This window comes from Lissotriton vulgaris, chromosome 8, assembly GCF_964263255.1.
Source record: "Lissotriton vulgaris chromosome 8, aLisVul1.2, whole genome shotgun sequence".
Lineage (NCBI taxonomy): Eukaryota > Metazoa > Chordata > Amphibia > Caudata > Salamandridae > Lissotriton > Lissotriton vulgaris.
The window spans coordinates 699,213,743-699,233,949 of record NC_141696.1 but is presented as its reverse complement, the minus strand read 5'-3'; the positions used below and the strand labels follow the sequence as shown (position 1 = coordinate 699,233,949).

The following is a 20,207-nucleotide window of genomic DNA, read 5'->3' as shown; positions in this document are numbered from 1 at the left end:
AATGTGCTGCCCTGGGAGCAGTGCATTCATCCTAATACAGCGCATTTTCCTTGTTTGAGCTGGGGGCACCTTTTGAAAGGCGCGCCTGGCGCAAACAAGGAAAATGTGCTGTATGTATGATACAGCCCCAGGGGCCGTATTATACAAAGTGTCCTGGGAGTGCAATGGGCATGTGTGTCCACTTTGCACACCCTGGGACACTTGGGTATTACAGAAAGTGCCTCAGACGCTGGTGTGGAGCTTTCTGTAATACAGAAAGTGCTGGTGCACTTATATCACTGGTGCTATCACTAGAGATTGTTCCCTCATTTGCATGGTTGCGTGGCCCCATGCACATGAGGGAATTCCTTTACCTCTGCGCCCCCGCTGATATTATAGATGCAGGCACAGAGGCAAATAAGCTGTCAGGAAGCGCACTCACAGTGCACCACCTCAGGGGTGGCGCACTGTCAGTGCACCCCCTGATGCAGCCCTCTAGAGGTGTAAAAGGGGGCTCTGTGGACCCCCTAGACATCCCCTTGCAGACGAGTGCAGTCACTCACTGTACCTGCCTGCAAGAGAATCGCTAATCCCCCCTAAAAGTGCAGGGGGTTTGCCGCCTGCACAGGGAAACACTAAGCAGCTTTGAAGCAGCTTTTCCGTATTTCACTTGAATCTGCTGCCCCCAGGACAGCATGACTTCGGAATTGCCCTGAAGGTAGCGCATTCAACATAATATGGCGCTTTCTTCTTGTTAGCGCCAAGCGCACCTTTTGAAAGGTTTGCTTGGCCCTAACAAGGAGTGTGCACTGTATTCTATAATACGGCCCCATGTCTATTATGTTAAGGTAACGTTTCCTTTCTTGTTCTCCACCCTATAGGCCATCTCATCATGATGTACGGAGGAGCCAGTCATTTGGGATTTAGATTTTATAATTGGCCTTTTTTGATCCACATCTTGAAAACATAATAACTCTCACATAATAGAAGACAGGCAATACAATACGCATGCACAGAGGGCATGCCTGCTGCACACCAAAGGCCAGCTAGAACTCATTTGCAACAGTAGTAGGATTCATTAGGTGTGCTCATTAAGTTATTCTAAGACTTTTCTCTGTCAATTACTGTCTGGATGAGAATTGCAATCTTACAATAAAATTTGTATTCATCCATTATCCCTGCGGTGGTCCTATATAGATTCTGCTCGACAGATGGAGACAAGGTCGTTACGATGGTTAAATTAGTTAACACTAGATAACCTGTGAGAAGTATACATGCAGTTGATGATCTTTTTCAACGTCTCTCACTAGACATACTTTTTATAACTTAGTGCTGGGTAACTGCTCATGGTACCTTGCTTTTGACAGTGATCTATTTCAAGGCTTTGGTTATGCCCAGTAGGCCTCACATAGCCCTAGGCCATGGGCACATGCAAACATTTTCCCAGGGGCCAAAACGTTTGGTCTGTGATGTGACCGAGGGCTGCATTGATGCCAGACGGCTAGCGGTGGAGGGGGTGGAGGATGTTTCTGAAGGGTGCAGAGGCATTAAGGTGGATGTAAGGGAAGCAAGCATATACATTTAGTTGTTGAAGTGAACAATGTGAAACCATAAAACCTGGGATTAGTCCGGGCTTTCCTACTCTGCTAAATTGTGTGATCCTACGTTAATGTTTTATTTCACGTTCTCTTCTTTTTCTTTAGTATCCCCTATGAAGGGTCTCAAAATACATAGCTTATAGATGTGTACTGTACAAAACCGTTTCCTGGGTTTGATTTAATAAACTCTAATGGTGTTCAAGGATAATAGGAACCTAGGCCACCCAAAGAGAGAATATAACAACTGACTTGCCTCTTAGGTCACTATTCGCTTTGTTGTAAGGGTTGGAAGGGCGAGATTTTGATCGATACCTTATCACTATTGATCTAAAACCCCGATCTGGTCGACTGAACCTTTGTTGCCTGTCATTGAGAGAAGAAAGTGCATCTCTTACCAAGTTAGTTCACCCAATAAAGGACTCCGCTTCAAAGGACCACAAACAACTTCTAGCTTTCAAAGATTTATTATAAGGTTAAGATAAGCTGCAGGTACAAACATCTCAGAATGAGATTTACAAGATACACGGGCCCAACTACATACATGTGCTCTCTGAAAGCCCTCAGGCGAGCAACGGAAACTACAAGAACCAATTCTAAAAATAATAGGGCTATTAGCATAGACACGTATTGTGATCTCTCAGTCATTTACAGCCGGAGGGAAAATACAGGTTAGGCTGTCCCTACCCTGATCTAGATGGTATCCCTACTTAACCAGGTCCCAACTAACAAAAAGGTGTCAGCAGTGAATGACCCCCAAGGGAAGTCACCCACTCTCAGTCTCTTGGTGAAAACCTATAGTTCTCCAGTCATGACCCCTCTCTGCCTACCCATCCGCTCTCTAAAGGGTCCTCAGGCTTCTGCTCTAACTCCACCCAGGGGTACTATCCCTAATACAAAGAACACAACAACATTTGGGACGCCCCTTGCGAGACGCCCCTCACGTGGTGTAGCTTCTGGCTTTTTCCATGATGAGGCTTCGTGGTTAGAGTCGACCTTGCTTCTCAGACTCTTCTCCGGCCCGCTGATACCCCCTAAAACATTCCGGAACCCTCCTCCATGTCTGGTCCGTCTCTAGAACAAACTTCTATTCATATTATTTATAATTGAATCCCCCCTTTCTCTTGCAGACAGACCTCTGCAGCCAAAAACCCAATTCTCATAGACTTCCAACAAGTTTGTAACATTCCTCGGCCCAGACCAGTATGTGTAAATCACTATTAAAACATTTCAGGCCTACAGCATTTCTCATAAAGATTATAGCATTCAACTTCTTCTTTAATTAATAGCATGTTAAGACTCTTATTCTACTATTCGGTAAACACATCTATAAATCATGGCCTATTAACGTTATTACTAAAACATTAGTGCAATCCATGTCGTGAAATAAACCACCTTCCCCCTCCCTTCTAGCTCTGGCCCTGAGGCCTACCACGTTCTACGTTTAACCGTATGCCATCTTACATTTTTAGCAGCTACACGACATGGATTCAGGAATAATCACGTCTAATAAAACCATATAGTTTCACACATTTCTGCATTAGTTCCACTTCTACTAAAATCTCTACATTAACTACACATTTCAGAATATAGATGTAGGTACTATCAGCACTCATGGCATTTCTCTTCATGACTTGTGCTTACTACGTGTAAGTGTGGTGTATTTCTACATTTAGGTCAGTTTGCGCTCTCTCAGTTCCCCCCTTTGATGACCTCTCGGGGTCATCATTAACATTTAAACTGCAGTGATTGCTAGCATAACTCGTTTCTGCGTTTCCAGAGCCCTCAGACTCCTGTACTGACTATCTTGTATGGCAGCCAATCTCTGCAGCTGTTCTCTCTGGGCTCTCTCTGACCTTCTTGCTCTGTACCATTTAAATACCCTCACCAATCCCCACAACATGATCCCACAGATCAATATTATGATGATAGGTTTTAGTATGTTCCACACAAAACTTTTGCCTAAGGTGGTGAGCCAACCTCCAGCTTCACTCATTCCATGGCCCACCTTTTCCCAGACATTTTCTCTGCTCAGGTCTTCGATCTCCTTGTGAATATCAGTTATGTTCCTAATAACTTTCTCCAGGGGCTTCGAATTGTCTGGAATGTAAGTACAACATTCCTGGACCTTCAAAGCCTTACAGACTCCGCCCTCTTTTGCTAATAGGACGTCTAATGCAAGACGGTTCTGGAGAACCATAGCCCTTATCGATTGCATCTCTCCTTCTACCAGCATTAAGGACTGAGCAGTGCTGGCAGACAACCTGTCTACGACTGTTGCCAGTCGTCTAATTTTAACATCATTAAGGATCAGTCCCAAAAGAGGGAACACAGCTCCAAAGACATCTCCAACCATTTCTGCACCTCCTATATCTCTCCTTCCTCTCGATGATGTCTTGCCCTCGATAATCTCTAAGTCTTGGGCATGATATATTTTGGGGAAGATAATTGCCAGGTAACATGATCCATACCAGTTGTCAGGTAGCCTCACGTAGGCATTTCTTCCACATACAAAATATACATTTGGAATCACTTGCATTCCCTTCAGGAAGTCCTTGGTATAGTACTCTAAATTGAAAGCATGTTCACAGCTAACTTCTCCCACGTATACATTTTCATAATACGTTTTGGCTCTATGAAGACATAACTTTCCTCTCTGCGTTCTATCTAAAGCTATTGGACCACTACTACCTTTTCTCTTGTGTGCCTTCTCTTCCTCGGTCCAATCTGTTTTCCATTGTCCTGATTTTTTCAAAATCTTTTGTCTCCTGTTTCGATCATCCACCTGCCCTATGAACTTTTTCTCGATTTCTGACACCTTGCATGTCAGGTTATTTCTGCGGGCATGTGAAGTATCTAAGGTAATCCAAGGAATGAAAAACTTTGCCAACCTGTCTTCACTTTTCCAGTAGTCCCATTTGTTCATTTGCTTATAATTTGGGACTTCTGGCAACACTGAATCGAAATTGGAGAAATAGTATTCAAAACTATCTCTCCCATAAAATATACTAAGCAACAAGCTACATGTAATGCCATATGTCAACGGGAGGTGATGATATCGAATGCCTTCATCTACAGACGCCGGCAACTGCATACAGACGTAGCAGTCCTTAACCTCCATGGCATCCACGTATTCATATAATAGTTTAGCATAAGCATTTGACCTAAAGTCACCTTGGGACTCATCTATGTGTAACCTGCGTGCTTCTGCAGCTAATAACGCTTTTTCTCGAGTGTTTTCCCTTTTCTCACCAGCAACGGTGGGTATAAGCGCCTCTACAGATTTCACATCGGTTACCTTTGCCTCCTCCTTATGTCCCTCTACATAGGCCACTAAAGCTATTAATATTATCACTCCTACTATTAGTGTACCTATTATACATTTAGCTCTGCGGTTCTGGGTGCCGGCCTCCATTTCGTCAGACAGTATGGCTCTCACGTAACTCAGCACAAAGTTCTTTTCTTTTCGTTCCTTTACAGTCTCTTTTACTCCTTTTGGCTTTAGAACCACACAACTGGAAGCTGACAACCTTCTTCGCAAAGGTCTTTAAACAGTTCAATACAGACAACCCTAGCCCTTCTCCATCAACTCAAGGGAAGGTCCCTAAGATTCTCTGCTTCCTGGGCGCTAGGTAATCTTCTTTTCTTCTCGCTTATTTACAAAGTCTTTTAAGCATCTACTATCAGGCGGTCGCCTGCAGCTTCGATAGCAAAGTTCAATATTTCCAAACGAAGATTGTGCTCTTCATGGGCTGTTATTTTTGTACCAAAATCGGGGAATTGCAATTCTGTGAGAAACATGTGCTTTAACTTGCTGAGGCGGGGAGGTCGGGGGAGCATGAATGTCAGTGACCCTTCCTGTTCGACTCCGGGTACTAACAGTCTTATTTCCACTGTGACGATGGGCTCAGAACTGGACACTACCACCGCTCGGATCCTCCCTGTCTCCGGTTTCGAAGACATTTGTCGCCAGATATGTCCACTCAGGGGTGGAGTATCTTCTGTTAGGCACACGCACTCTTCTTGACCTCCTCAAGTCTGGTGCTTCAGCGCCCTGAGCACCTTCTTCCGGGTCTGAGTCTTCTGATATCGGAGGAAGGGTTCTCTCTGGAGTTGACCTCAGGCTAGAGCTCCTTCTTTGCGGCCAATCAGCTTCTCCACGTACCCTTCTACTCCTTCTTCTTCTGGTCTGTTCACGCTCTCTGTCAGACCTGTCAGTGTCTGACTCGTACTCCCAGCTACTTTCTCCTTCAGTAGCGTCGTCTGTTTCGCTGCTGTACTGACCGTCCTCAGCTTGGTCAGACTCGTTCCCTGCTTCCGCTGGCACCTCTACAGCTTGGCTAGCCCCCTCTATGGCTTCTCGGTCCGCAGCTGGACGTCTATCCGAGAGAGGAGCTGTTTCTTCCTGAGGTGCTGGAACCCTCCGCGTATGTGACGCGTGGATCCAATTGGGCAGGCCTCCCACCTTCACAGCCGTGTTCGTGATCAAGATGATCTGGAAGGGCCCACGCCAACTAACATCCAGGCAGCTTCTTCTCACGTGTTTTTTCACCAGGACCCAGTCCCCAGGAAGCAGGTCATGACACGGGTCCTGGCACGATGGAACTTCGGCAGCCTGCACCTGAAGGGACACAGAATGAATGGCGTCAGACAGCCCCTTACAATAGTCCAGGATCATATCATCTGTGATATTTAACAGTGCAGTAGTTAGGACAGATGGCAACCTCATTGCTCTCCCCATTAACACCTCATGTGGTGACAACCCCGTTCTCCTGTCCGGGGTACTACGGAGGCTCATAAGGACCAATGGCAAAGCGTCAGGCCAACTCAAGGATGTTGATGAACACACTTTTGCGATTCTGGCCTTAATGGTGCCATTGATCTGCTCCACAATTCCTGAGGCTTCTGGTCGGTAACTGCAATGCAATTTCTGATCTATGTTCAGAGCAGCACAAATCATCTTCACAAGCTCGCTGTTGAAATGCGTTCCCCTATCTGATTCCAAAGAGGCCGGCACCCCGAAGCGCGGAATAAGCTCCCTAAGTAATAACTTGGCTACTGTGAGGGTGTCGCACCTACGTGTAGGGTATGCCTCAACCCATCTGGAGAATACGCAAACAACCACCAAGACATAGCGGAGGCGGTTGCACCTTGGCATTTCAATAAAATCTATCTGCATTCGATTGAATGGACCTCCAGACCTCCCTATGTGGCTCAGTGCAAATGGTGTCTTTTTCCCTACATTCAACTGCTGACACGTCACACAACGCTGGCACACTGCTTCAGCTGCTACTCTGAACTTAGGGTTGTACCAGGTCTGTCTAAACACTCTCAGCATAGCATCTCTTCCTAAGTGGACGGGACCATGTATGTGTCTGGCCATTGGGCTCACCATCTCATTGGGCAACACTGCTCTGCCATCTGCTGAGACCCAGAAATGGGCCTCACCCACCACACATCCTGCCTTTTGCCATGTTTCTTTTTCACAATCAGGAGCATTTTCTTGCATGTCTTTCAATTCGTCCCAAGTATCAACAGTTTCTAATATCATGGCTAATTCAGTCCTTACATTTATTCCACCCACTTCCACCTCTGTGAAAGAGTACCCTGTTTCCGCGCAATACCGCGCGACTTCGTCGGCATATCTATTGCCTTGTGACACGAAGTCCATATTTCTGGTATGTGCGGTGCACTTCACAACTGCGATACCTGCTGGACATTGCAACGCCTCTAACAACAGGCGCACAAACTCTCCATTGCGAATGGGAGAGCCTGAAGAGGTCATGAAACTTCTTTGAGACCACAACTGCCCGTAATCATGAACTACCCCGTAACCATATTGGCTGTCGGTGTATATGGTGACTCGGATTTGATTGCTTGCCAGGCAGGCACGCGTTAGGGCAATAATCTCGGCTACCTGTGCGGAGTGTACTCCTTCCAGGCATCCAGCTTCCACAACTCCAGTAATCGTACAAACAGCATAAGCTGCTCTCAACTGCCCAACTTCGTCTCTTACACATGAGCCATCGACAAAGAAAATTTCGTCTGGGTCAATCAGTGGCTCATCTACAATGTCGGGTCTTGGTTTGGTGCATAGTTCAGTCACATCGAGGCAGTCATGGTCTGTACATTCATCATCATCCTCAATATCATTTGGAAGCGGCATCAAGGTAGCAGGATTTAAAACAGAGCATCTCCTGAGGGTCACGTTCTCTGCAGCAAGAATGACTTGCTCATAGCGCGTGAGCCTGCTGTTGGTCAGATGCTGTGTTTTGGTCCTGGTCATTAACAATTCAACAGAGTGGGGCACATGCACCTCTAACGGATGCCCCATGACAATATTCTCACACCTCTCAATGCTGACACCTGTTGCGGCAACGGATTTGAGACATCCGGGCAACGCTGCGGCTACTGGGTCTAAAGTAGCCGAGAAATAAGCGACTGGTCTACGGGCATTCCCATGAATTTGGACTAACACAGACAGCGCGCAACCCTCTCTCTCACAACAGTAGAGCAAGAATGGTTTATCGTAATCTGGCATTCCCAGAGCCGGAGCACGACACAAGTCCTCTCTCAGCTGTAGGAACGCCATCAAACAGTCTTTGTCCCATGGTACCGGATCACTCACCTCCTTGTGCGTCAGTTTTTGCAAGGGTTTTGCTTTCAGTGAAAAGTTTGCAATCCACTGTCGGCAATATCCCACCATCCCTAGGAACATCCTGACTTCCCTCTGTGTTTTAGGCGCATTCATCTTCATGATGGCCTCTATCCTGTCTGGTGACACTTTTCGTTTACCTTTCTCAATTCTGTGTCCCAAGTACTGCACCTCTGTCAGGCAGTACTGCAATTTTCCCGGGGACACCTTATGCCCATTTTCAGCTAGGTGATTTAACAAAGCAATAGAGTCTTCCCTGCAAGCTTCCTCTGTTTCTGACGCCACAAGAAGGTCGTCTATGTACTGGACCAGAACTGACCTCTGGGGCAGCACTAGACTTTCAAGATTTTTCTTCAGCAGCTGGTTGAAGATCGATGGGCTCTCTGTATACCCCTGAGGAATACGACACCATGTTAGGACGCGACCTTCCAGCTTAAATGCGAAAAGAAAATGTCTCTTTTCGTCCAAAGGGATCGAAAAGAAAGCCTGGCAAAGATCAATTACAGTGAACCATTCTGCTTGGAACGGTATCTGAAACAGTATCACTGATGGATTCGGTACCACTGGACAACATGAAACGACTATGTTATTAATCTTTCTGAGGTCCTGCACTATCCGGAATTTCCCATTTGGTTTCTGCAAACCCATAATCGGGGAGTTACATGGACTACCCACGATTTCCTTCAGTATTCCCTGCTTAATCATGGACTCAATCACGGGTTTTATGCCTGCAATCGTTTCTGGAGTCAATTTATATTGAGGTGTTCTTGGAAACTCAGCATGCGGTTTCACTACAATTTTCACTGGGTCCACCCCTTTCACCAACCCAATCTCTTCCCCAGTGAAATCCCACACTTCTGGAGCTACTGTCTCTCTCAGATCCCAGGGGAGCTCATCCACTGTCAGAGTGGGGTACAATTCCACACATATTCTGGAATTTGCAACTTTAAAGTCAGCATCATCGTCATTAGTCAGTACCGCCACTCCTTGTGGTGTGCAGTATATAGTGCAGTTTAATTTGCACAAAAGGTCTCTTCCTAGCAGACATACAGGACTAGAATCGCAAACCACAAACTGGTGCTCATCGCTGTACTTCCCTATTTTCACCTGCACGGGTTCAGTCAGTGGGCTGGTCATTCGCCTGTTAGCGACCCCCACTACTTGTATGGTCTCTCCAGACATGGGCAGGCCTGGAACTGCAGCTGATCTGATCGTGGATCGAGTGGCTCCTGTGTCCACTAGAAAGGTCGTGGGGAACCCCGCCACTTCGGCCTCAACATAGGGTCCCCTCTGGTCTACTTCCAAAGCCGCCCGAGGGTGCAGTCTTCCCTTTCCACTCTCTGTCCGGTTAGTGGGTCCACGTAGTAGCACTCCTCCCCTCCGACAAACAGAGGCATCTGTCTATAGGTCTTACCCATAGTCCCTACTCTGGGTGGCTGCAGGAACTGGGCTCGGGGAGGAGGGCCCCCCCCTTTGAGCACCTTTCCTTGGTATTGTGTTACCCCTCTTGTAGGTGCACTCTGGGTCTCTTCCTCCTCTACCTCTTGTTCTCCTATCTCAACATTATAGGGACACTCGCGTTTCCAATGCCCCACCTCGTTACACTGGTGGCACCTAGTCGTTTTCTTTAAGGCAGCTATATCTATCCTGGGTCTAAAGGTGGAATTCTCCTCATTGCCCTTGTTCTGACTGTACTGTTTCTTTCCTCCAGTACCTGTTCCTGGTTGCTGTTGCTGCTGTCCCCCCTTCCCTGCTGCCTGCATCTGTACCACCATCAGTTTCTCCTTTAGTTTCTTAGCCTTGGAGTCTATTTCGTCACAGCAATACCTGGCATATCTCAGTATTTCATCTAGGGGCTTATTTTGCCAACAAATCAAGTGTTGCTGAATCATTAAACTAATATCCGGTCTCAGGCCCAAGACGAACTTGGACACAAATTGCCCTATGTCCTTTGGATCCATTACATCCAGACCGCTATACTGTTTGAACGCCTTCAGCAATCTCTCATAGTATTCGTGAACTGTTTCCTTAGGTTCCTGTCTTGTTCGGTCAATTTTGACCCAATCTATGTCTTGCATTGGCACTTTATCTTTCAGCCAGGTCATTACTCTCTCGAATTTTGCCATCACAATCTCAGACGGCCCATTAGTCTTAGCATCTCTTTCTGGTTCTGTGATGGGCCACTCAGCGCTAACCTTGCATGCGGTCCACAAATCTCCAGGCACTACAATGTCAAACAGCGTGTTCAGATCTATCCATAGGACCTTTGAGATTTTTACGAATCTCTCAACTTGCTTATACCACTCCACTGGGTTTTCCCGCAATTTGGGGAAGGAAGTGGTAAAAGCAGCTAAATCTCCCCTACTCCAAGGGACGTGGACATAGGTCCCATTTGCAACTTCCCTCAAAGGGTATGCCTCTACTCCCTGCTGTCTTCCTGGTGTCGTCCCAAGTGTGCTTCTCCTGACGGTCCCTTTCTTGGACCACCTCTCTTCCCACTTATCTAGGGCCCTCCATGTCCTTATTCCCGTGATCAGCTCCCTTATGTGTGTTTTCAATCCGATGGTTCTCCTCTCATCTAGGTCTCGATCTGTGTAATGTAGCCTGTGGTTACCCTGTAATGCTTTGGTCCTTGACAGGTCCACCATATATTTGCCTGCTAGTTCTACTAATTTCTCATGGATTGCTCTCGCCTTTCGAGTTACGTCCTTTGCCATGAACAGAATTTCATCCTGCTCATACATTTCCATTCTTTCTAAGGGCAGGGTACCATCTACCATGTCATCCAGATCTGACCTTAAGCTGGAGACATCGAGTCTTTTGGCTTTTATCTCAGCTCGCAATATCTCTTTCGAGGGAGGTTCACAGGTTTCTCTCCCATCCCAACTCCGGGCCCTACGTTTCGGTTCCGGAGAGTTAAGGAGTACTCTCCCTTGCTCCCACCTCTCCAGGTCCCAGGCTCGTCCATCCGATCTTGGAAGGTGGTGGAACACGGGCCTGTTACCCCCTACCTTACTTTGTTCATTCTCTCTCTCTCCTCTCTTTTCACAATAGGACTCTCTGCTATCTTCCTTTCGGTCTCCATTCTCTCTCGGCCTAGTATCACTCAGTATCTGATACGATCCTTCCTGGTTCCCCATATTCCCTGAACGTCGCTCATGTCCGTCATCACAGGGATTATGGTGTGACCTCTCGCAACTCCCATTCTGTTCTCTGTTGCCGGGCACACAGTGGATACACTTAAAGCTGTCTCTGTACTCCCGAGTCCTTCTGTCCCCTTCGTTATGTATTGGGCGAGACACCCCCCCGTTTTCTCGGCCTGATCTACCTCCACTCTGGGCCCAATGGGTGACTCCCCTACTCTTGTTCTCCCTCCCGTCCCACTCTGGGCTGCTCTCCTCAGCCCCGCCGTGAGTCCGGGCGCTGCTATCCTGACTTTCTCTTCCAGTTTCCGCAGCTATGATGCTCTTGTGAGCCTCAACTGCCTCATCCCACTTCTTCATGTACTCGTTTAACTCCTGAAAGGATTTCCGTCCTGATCCCCTCATCTCTTCTGGCCATCCATGGCCCCCTGGATCTCCTGCCGTGTGTACTGGGGTGCTCCACTCTTTTGGTATCGGCAACAGGCTTGGGGAGTTGATCGTATCATTCCTCCTTGCCATCTCTGCTCTTTCTCGGTCCCTCCGTACCCGTTCCTCCCCTCTTGCTCTCTCTGGGTCATATATCGATACTATGGGACCAATGTTGACAGGTACCTGTAGTGCATCGGGTAATGCGTAGGATGTGGCACACTCCGTCTCTGGCGGCCTTTGCACCACAAACCTCCCGACTACCTGCTGCACCTGGCTAGGCTGGGACAGTTCTTTCTTTGCAGCGGGATCCCAATCGGGACTGGGAAGCGGCCCATGCTCTCCTGCATTGCCCCCCCCTTTCTCACTATTCTCGACATCTCCCCCTGCTCTGTTATACGGGGGTGGCCTGTCTGTCAATAATCTATTTATCAAGCTGTCCTCTGTCTCGCTCTCATCATCTTCTTCTAGGGGGCTTTTGTTCCCGGGCATCTCTAACACTGGATACAATTTATTGACTTCTATGTTATGCACTCTCCATCTTTTAGCATCCGCATCCCACTTTGCATCTTGTACTACCCTTACCGATCGTTTCACCCTTTCTTGTCGCCTGTTCATGTTCTTTTCGTGCGCTGCCCTAATCCACGCGTTAAGGGCTTCAAACTGGGTCGGTCTAGGCAAGGGTCTCGTTGAGGTCATGACTGCTTTTAATCTGTGTAGCACCTCTAATCTGAACGTCCCGTACTTTGGGAACGTCAGTTCCTCATTTCCATCTGTAATCTTACTCCACTCTGTGATCCACAGAATTGTGTGCAGCCCAACATTTGCCGCCATATAATAAGCCGGCGTACCCTCCGGCGGGGCTTCTTCCCCTTCATAAGATCTCCGCCTCTCTCTTTTAACCAGCGCTTTTAACCATTTAAAACACTTCATAATTATGCGCAAAATTTCCAGCTTGAATACTTTGTTTACTTCCTGATGACAATCCACCAATCCTAGCGCGGCTTTGCTAGCTGGCCTATCGCAGCGCGGTCTTTCACCGGCCGGCCAATCCCAGCGCGGCACTTTCTGACGTCACTAGTCTCCGCTTCGCAGCAGCACCCCTCCTTTCTCAGCTCCCTTCGCGGTCATGCATGCGTCCCATTCATACCCTGAAAATGACTACTTCCGACCAAGCGGTCACTTCCCTCGACTGTACGTCCACAGTCTATCTGTAATTGTCAACACAACTGACGAGATGTCTATCGTCTCTATGATAGGTTCTTTACACACACAGTAACCTCCGACCAGCGTCCGTTACTCACGCACTCACTCTTACGTTCCCCCTATCTGGTCCTTCGGGTGATCAATGGTACCTCATGACCCCCTTCACATTAGTTAACAATTACTCTGGGTGTCCGATACACCCGAACCACTTAAGCTCTCCTTGAGCTTAAGATTTCCACCGGTTGCGCGCGCTCACAACCTGTTCCACAGTCTCTCTACAGGCATTCAACTCCGCCAGACATTACAACACAGATACAATACAAAAACACCGCAATCTAGCACGCATGACCCTTTATACTCACTCTCGACCGATACTGCTGCCTTTTCTGTCTCGCGTCATCCGGTCCTTCTTCGGCGGGCGGTTCTTCCGATCATCGATCTCTAGGGGCCTTGGGGTAATCTAACCTGGCCTAGATCACCTTCCTCAAGAAGGCAACCATCCTCTGCTACCAACTGGAAGGGCGAGATTTTGATCGATACCTTATCACTATTGATCTAAACCCCGATCTGGTCGACTGAACCTTTGTTGCCTGTCATTGAGGGAAGAAAGTGCATCTCTTACCAAGTTAGTTCACCCAATAAAGGACTCCGCTTCAAAGGACCACAAACAACTTCTAGCTTTCAAAGATTTATTATAAGGTTAAGATAAGCTGCAGGTACAAACATCTCAGAATGAGATTTACAAGATACACGGGCCCAACTACATACATGTGCTCTCTGAAAGCCCTCAGGCGAGCAACGGAAACTACAAGAACCAATTCTAAAAATAATAGGGCTATTAGCATAGACACGTATTGTGATCTCTCAGTCATTTACAGCCGGAGGGAAAATACAGGTTAGGCTGTCCCTACCCTGATCTAGATGGTATCCCTACTTAACCAGGTCCCAACTAACAAAAAGGTGTCAGCAGTGAATGACCCCCAAGGGAAGTCACCCACTCTCAGTCTCTTGGTGAAAACCTATAGTTCTCCAGTCATGACCCCTCTCTGCCTACCCATCCGCTCTCTAAAGGGTCCTCAGGCTTCTGCTCTAACTCCACCCAGGGGTACTATCCCTAATACAAAGAACACAACAACATTTGGGACGCCCCTTGCGAGACGCCCCTCACGTGGTGTAGCTTCTGGCTTTTTCCATGATGAGGCTTCGTGGTTAGAGTCGACCTTGCTTCTCAGACTCTTCTCCGGCCCGCTGATACCCCCTAAAACATTCCGGAACCCTCCTCCATGTCTGGTCCGTCTCTAGAACAAACTTCTATTCATATTATTTATAATTGAATCCCCCCTTTCTCTTGCAGACAGACCTCTGCAGCCAAAAACCCAATTCTCATAGACTTCCAACAAGTTTGTAACATTCCTCGGCCCAGACCAGTATGTGTAAATCACTATTAAAACATTTCAGGCCTACAGCATTTCTCATAAAGATTATAGCATTCAACTTCTTCTTTAATTAATAGCATGTTAAGACTCTTATTCTACTATTCGGTAAACACATCTATAAATCATGGCCTATTAACGTTATTAGTAAAACATTAGTGCAATCCATGTCGTGAAATAAACCACCTTCCCCCTCCCTTCTAGCTCTGGCCCTGAGGCCTACCACGTTCTACGTTTAACCGTATGCCATCTTACATTTTTAGCAGCTACACGACATGGATTCAGGAATAATCACGTCTAATAAAACCATATAGTTTCACACATTTCTGCATTAGTTCCACTTCTACTAAAATTTCTACATTAACTACACATTTCAGAATATAGATGTAGGTACTATCAGCACTCATGGCATTTCTCTTCATGACTTGTGCTTACTACATGTAAGTGTGGTGTATTTCTACATTTAGGTCAGTTTGCGCTCTCTCAGGGTGGAGGGAAAAATGAATGTTTGCAAACTATCACTTTTAAATAATACTTCTCAGTGCACTGATATAATCTAATGTACTAAGATGAAACGGTTCAGCATGGTAATGAAATACATTTTTGGAATGTTGATACCTTATTATATTTTTACACTTTTACTGCAAGATGTTTTTAAAAATAAAGGTGTCCCTAAAGTCAAGCGGTGCAGGACACCCAAGGTATTTACTTCCTCTAACTTCAATTAACCATTGTGCAGTGTCATAATGTAGAATGGTGCAGAGTAAAGTATCATAGAGAGAAGTAGTGCAGAGAACAGTTGTGCAGACTAGAATAGAGTGGCGTAGAGTTCAGTGATGTAGAGTGCAATGGTGTAGTGTGCAGTGACATATCGTGACATATCGTGAGGTGCAAAGTGTAGTGGCATAGAGTAGAGTGTTGCAGAGTAGAGTATACTGGGTTACAGTGCAGTGATGCAGAGTAGATTGGCATATAGTGCTATGGTGTAGAGTGTATTGGTTTTGAGTAAAGTGGTGTACCGTGGAATGGCGTAGAGTCCAGAAGCATAGAAAAGAGTGGCATAGAGTAGAGGTGTGTAAAGGGGTGTAGAGTGGAGTAGAGTGCCACATGGTAGAATGAAGTGGTGTAGTGAGCATTAGCTTACAGTAGAATGTTGTAGAGTACAGTGGTGCAGAGTAGATTAGAGTGGCTAAGAGTCGATTGGCGTAAAGAGCAATGGCGTAGAGTGGAGTGCTGCAGAGTAGAGTGGCCGAGAGTGTAGTGGAGTAGAGTGCATTGGCGTAAAATGTAGTAGAGTGGTGTAGAGCTGAGTGGTTCAGAGTAGAACGCAGTGGCATAGATTGCATTAGTGCAGAGTAGAGTGGGGTAGAGTTCAGTGGCAAAGAGTGCAGTGTTGCCAAGTAGAGTAGCATAGAGTTATGCAGAGCAGAGTGGTGCAGGGTAGAGTGGAGGGATGCAGAGGAGAGTGGCGTAGAGTGCAGTGGAATAGAGAGCAGGGGCGTGGAGTGCATGCAGGAACGTGGACTGCAGTGGCATAGAGTTCAGTGGAAGAGAGTGCAGTGTTGCAGACTCGACTGTTGTAGAGTGCAGTAGTGAATTGTAGAGTGGCACAGAGTGCAGTGGCTTAGCGTGGAGTGGTGCTGAGTAGAGTGGCATGGAGGGCAGTGGCGTAGAGTACAGTGGTGCTGAGTAGAAAAGAGATCTATAGAGTGTAGAGTGCAGTGACAGAGTATAATGGTGTAGATAGCAGTGGCGGAGAGTATTGCAGAGTAGAGTATAGTAGCATGTGGTGCAATGGTGCAGAACAGATTGGTGCAGAGTCCAGTGGAGTAGAGGGCATTGGGTTTGAGTAAAGTGGTGTAGAGTAAAGTGGTTAGAGTAGAGTGCAGTGGTGTAGAGTAGCATGTTGCACAGTGAAGTACGGTGACATAGACTGTAGTGCTGCAGCTTAGATTGTAATGGGAGTGCAGTGGTGTAGAGTGGAGTGGAGTGGTGCTGAGTGCAGTGGCGTAGAGTATATAATTTCAGAAGAGAGTGAAGTTACGCAGAGTGGAGGCGTGCACAGTAAAGTGGAGTGGTGCAGGCTAGAGTGCGGTGGTACAGAGTAGATTAGAGTGGCATATAGTGGATTGGCATATAGTGCACTGGCGTTAAGTGGAGTGGTAAAGAATAGAGTGCTGTGGCATGGAGTTTAGTGGTGCAGAGTAGGGTAGAGAGGCATAGAGTGAAGTGGCATAGAGTGGAATTGTGCAGAGGAGAGTGCAGTGATGCAGTGTGGAGTGGCATAGTGTGGAGTGGTGCAGAGTAGAGTGCAGTGGTGTGGAGTGGTGCACAGTAGAGTGGGGAGGGGTAAAGTTGAGTATGCATGGTGTGGTAGCGCACTGCCATTACATACAACACGTCTTCATTTGAAATGGCCATTACATTTGCACAGACATACAGTTTTACTGATAAAAGTATTCAGATCACAAACAATGTGTGGAAATGTCATTATATTGATTTGTTTTTATCTTATTAAAATATTTGTTTCCACCGCACTTCAGAATAACCAAAAATGTGCTTCATTTGTGCCTTCCTTATTCTGATATTTCCTGAAATATCTGCACAGTTCATTTACAAACATGTACATTTTGGTATATGCTAGAAAAAAAATAACATTGTACAGCCTTCCTCCAGCATGCCCCCAGTAGTCAGCATCATTGTCACGTAAATCCTCTCAGTTTGAAGTCAGAGAGAGAAAAGTAAACACCAAGCTGCCTGGAAGAAAGAGACTATATTTCCTTGAATGCACAACAAATGTGACAAAATAAGAACAAAGATTTAAAGGCCTGTTTACAGAAATCAAACACTGGTGGAAGGATACAGGAAATAGGAAATGGGCCACGAAAGGGACAAACTCAACCCCAACAGCCTAGAACAAATAAAGCCAGCAAATAGAAAGCAGGCAAATGTGAGTTATGAACCACAAAGCCAATGGTAAGCAATGGGCGGAATGTATTCCCAGGGAAGCTTTCCTAAAGGTCCTCAAGATGTCATTAGTGAAGTAGTAGTGAAGTAGTGTGGCTCACTGGTTAGAGGCGGCAGAGCCCGAGAGCAGAGGACGGCCCGGGACCAGGGTTCGATTCCCGACGCGGCAGGTTTCTGGACCAGGGTCAGCGGACTCGATAATTCTCTCGCCTCGGTGCCCACTCTGATCAGCGATCACACTCGGCAACTCTGGGCATTAGCTTGCCTCATCTTCACTAACGGCCCCACCAGACCGCCGGGGATGCCTGGTCTCACCCTGGAGATACCCATTAAGGGACCATCTCTCAGGGAAGCCAGGAAGGGTTTCGCAGCGGTCGAAGCGCGGAGGTACCCCTTCGGGAGTGATTCCAGCGCTATATAAGCACACAATAATTAGCAAACCAGAAAGCTGCGCTGTCTGGGAGACTTCGACCTAAACAAGATGCTGGAGATACAACTCCTGCTTTGCTTTAATTAAACCATAACATGCATATTTAAACTAGACAAGTAAAGGGGAGACATTGTGTCACAGTTGTGAGACCAGGTCTTGGGAGTGTGTCTGTTTCTCATCAGAGAACTCGAGATATGCTCTCAACTGATGAAACACTCATGACTAGGCTAACAAGGTCAAAAGAAAGGCAAAATATCCAAGATGTAATTTCAAATAATTTCACAATACTCTTTATCTTTTTTCAGATATAAATGAATGTACGTTGAACACGCACAAGTGCAGTCTTCATGCAGACTGCCTCAACACTCAGGGATCCTTCAAGTGCAAATGTAAACAGGGCTACCGTGGCAATGGACTTGAGTGCTCTCGTAAGTATCTTTGGTGATTGTCTTGTTAACACTGGTAGTCACTTCTTGCAACCTCATGAGCATTAGAAAGTAAAAACTTTCATTGACGGTTTGGAAAATTAGCACCCATGTCTATCTTACACTGACCTGAAGATATGCACAGGAGCGAAAATAAGCAAACATTAGACTTAGGCATGTGCAGTTTGTGTCTCATGTCACTTGGTATCTAAATCTATTTTACTAGATGATCAGTTCTGCTGGAAGCAGTTTAGCTTCGGATTGGATACGTTTGTTTATTTATTTTAAAATGTGGAATCTTCTACTAGTAGGACTTATAATGGACACTAAATGGGAACATTTCAAAAAGAAGCGAAAGGAGCATGTACTGTAACACACATAGGGAAGAAGGCCTAACCTTTTGCCCCAGTTTGAACCCTATTGAACCACTGTTTTTTAGAGACTGTTATAGCACGTTACTTAACTTTGTTGACTCTGTGCCAGGTTCCATGCAATTGGTGTTTTCAATCTTGTTTTGATTTATGTTATGTTTTTGGTATTTTGTTGTGTTCTGTTAGTTTGTATTTTTTCTTATTTTGTTGTTGTGTGCCGAGAAGCTGGGGTCATTGGCATTGTAACACCTTATAAACAAACATAGGATTCACTCTGCCAGGGTCAAGTTTTATGTCCCCTCAATGTTTTCCATGCGCAAAGTATGTACGGACCCTATATAAAATTAATGTTTAGATTAGTCAATAGAAAAGTTATTTAGATGTGCTTTTTTTCTAACCTAGATGTAAATCTAATAAAAGCATCTAAACCATCTGAAGCAATACACCCACAAGTGATCCTGCTATGAATCAGCCAAGAGGTTTCAGATTTAGCTTGTAATGTGCACTTTAAAACTAGTCAATAATATTAAATCATATGCAAAGCCACTGGAAGTATGTGGCAGAGGAGGACCGAATTATGCAGCAGGGTTGACTAAACTGAACTTGCCAAACGTAGCTAACTGCTGGAGGCCCTTGAGGAGAGAGCACTCCTCGTTTCTTTCTTTGGAACCCTTGCCTGCCTTGACCGCCCGCCTCCCGCCGCCAGACCCCAGCGCCATCTCCGGGTCCGGCCGCCAAGCGGAGCGCGGTGTGTGGTCACAAACTACACTACCCAGCATTCCAGGAGACGCAGTCCGCGTCATTCACGCGCCAGGCGGCGCTTAAATCTGAGGCCACCCCGGTCGAGAGGGGGAACTTGCCAAACGTAGCTAACTGCTGGAGGCCCTTGAGGAGAGAGCACTCCTCGTTTCTTTCTTTGGAACCCTTGCCTGCCTTGACCGCCCGCCTCCCGCCGCCAGACCCCAGCGCCATCTCCGGGTCCGGCCGCCAAGCGGAGCGCGGTGTGTGGTCACAAACTACACTACCCAGCATTCCAGGAGACGCAGTCCGCGTCATTCACGCGCCAGGCGGCGCTTAAATCTGAGGCCACCCCGGTCGAGAGGGGGAACTTGCCAAACGTAGCTAACTGCTGGAGGCCCTTGAGGAGAGAGCACTCCTCGTTTCTTTCTTTGGAACCCTTGCCTGCCTTGACCGCCCGCCTCCCGCCGCCAGACCCCAGCGCCATCTCCGGGTCCGGCCGCCAAGCGGAGCGCGGTGTGTGGTCACAAACTACACTACCCAGCATTCCAGGAGACGCAGTCCGCGTCATTCACGCGCCAGGCGGCGCTTAAATCTGAGGCCACCCCGGTCGAGAGGGGGAACTTGCCAAACGTAGCTAACTGCTGGAGGCCCTTGAGGAGAGAGCACTCCTCGTTTCTTTCTTTGGAACCCTTGCCTGCCTTGACCGCCCGCCTCCCGCCGCCAGACCCCAGCGCCATCTCCGGGTCCGGCCGCCAAGCGGAGCGCGGTGTGTGGTCACAAACTACACTACCCAGCATTCCAGGAGACGCAGTCTGCGTCATTCACGCACCAGGCGG

The 20,207-nt window shown here is 47.1% G+C and overlaps 1 protein-coding gene across 1 annotated transcript in view; it reads left to right on the top strand.

The window, feature by feature from the left end:
* The window catches only part of EGFL6 (EGF like domain multiple 6), a 433,277-nt gene that overhangs the window by 224,828 nt on the left and 188,242 nt on the right, over positions 1-20,207 (top strand). Inside the window, exon 7 of the mRNA XM_086934569.1 lies at positions 18,140-18,262. Coding sequence (XP_086790695.1) covers positions 18,140-18,262 — 123 coding nt within the window. The remainder of the gene's footprint in view (positions 1-18,139; positions 18,263-20,207) is intronic.